We start from the raw sequence: 1469 nt of genomic DNA, 5'->3' as shown, positions 1-1469 counted from the left end.
GAATTCACAGAAAATTTAATTTCATACCTTAGTTTCTGAATGAAGTTGAACTATGCCTTCAGATAATAGACCTCTACAGACCAAAAATAAACATCATACATTAATGGTAGATAACACTAAGCTCAGACAATGAAATTCAACAGTAATTATATTTGAAAGAGAAAGTATACAACTATCAAGGTGATTGTACTATAATTCTAGTTACCTACACATTAACTTATTTTGAATGATTTCATTAACAAGAAAAATGCTGGGAGGGTGGTAAGCTCCCACTTAATGGGTTTTATAATGTACAGGTATATGGCATACTTCCTGGGTGAAGGATACAACTACAACTCAGACTTTACCTTACAAATGCAAACAATATAATGTAGTCCTATGTACCCTCATATCAATCTGAAATTTAAAATAAAATAAAATTGTAAACTAAAAAAAAAAAGTACTTTGGTTAAGTAACTGACCTTTGAGATGATACACTACTATACCAATATTTTTGTGAGAAAATGTAGCAAAAATGCCAATGAATGGAAATCATAAGGAAATCATAATCAGCTGCATACATTTTACTAATTTTTTTTTACAAATAATTCACCACAGAAATTTTATTTACTGCAAGCTCACTCAATGTCACCATTCTTCTAATGCACATAAATACTTGGGTAGTGTCCATTTTCACCATTACACTGTCCACTCTAAAGGACAGAAATCGTATCTGCCTTGTTCACTGCTCTATGACTAGGGCTTGGCATAGTACCTGACATGCAGGCTATTAAATTGCTACTAAATATTTCGTGAATGAATGAATGAATAATACATCTAACTTGTAATTCACTGTTATACACAAGGCTTTCCAAAATATGTTTGTAGTTTAAAACAAGGATTATATGGGGGTCTGCAGAATAGTGAGACTCTGTCTCAAAAATAAAAAAAAAAGAAAGAAAGAAAGAAATCTGATCTAGGTGGAAATTTTAGCAAACAAAATCACAACAAAAATCAATAGATTTATTTTTTATGCTTGTAAAATCAGTCTCTTATTTGCTTCAACAGAAACTAGGGACCATCTATTGTTACCATCATTTTGATTGATCCTTTAGTTTACTGGATAAAAGCATAACTGTTCTCTGTAATTCAAATTTTGGAATTTTGATAACTGTTAAATATCTTTTTTCATAAAATATCAGAAAACATTATGTTTCATGTTATACAAACACATACATGTGCATATCAAATGATATAAAATAATGGTATACTTCAAGTTAGTGGTATAGCTTCATGTTATATATACATGTACATGTGTATATCTAATGATATAAAATAGTAGTATACTAAAAAAATTCAAAAGCAACAAACTAGGCATTAATTGCTTGAGAGCAAGATCAGGTGTTTGTACCCATCATTGTACTGCCAGTAGTTAGACCTAACATTAATGGTATTCAATTTTTTTCAGGTTTATTGAAATATAATTTAAT

General features: G+C 29.7%; 1 protein-coding gene across 1 annotated transcript in view; it reads right to left on the bottom strand.

The window, feature by feature from the left end:
* Positions 1-1469, bottom strand: part of TEX9 (testis expressed 9) — a 47203-nt gene that overhangs the window by 27044 nt on the left and 18690 nt on the right. The window contains exon 5 of the mRNA XM_003784633.1: positions 28-73. Coding sequence (XP_003784681.1) covers positions 28-73 — 46 coding nt within the window. The remainder of the gene's footprint in view (positions 1-27; positions 74-1469) is intronic.

This window comes from Otolemur garnettii, unplaced genomic scaffold (assembly GCF_000181295.1).
Source record: "Otolemur garnettii isolate 467f Iridium unplaced genomic scaffold, OtoGar3 scaffold00011, whole genome shotgun sequence".
Classification (NCBI taxonomy): domain Eukaryota; kingdom Metazoa; phylum Chordata; class Mammalia; order Primates; family Galagidae; genus Otolemur; species Otolemur garnettii.
The sequence above is the reverse complement of the archived record's forward strand: the minus strand, read 5'-3'. Positions and strand labels throughout refer to the sequence as shown.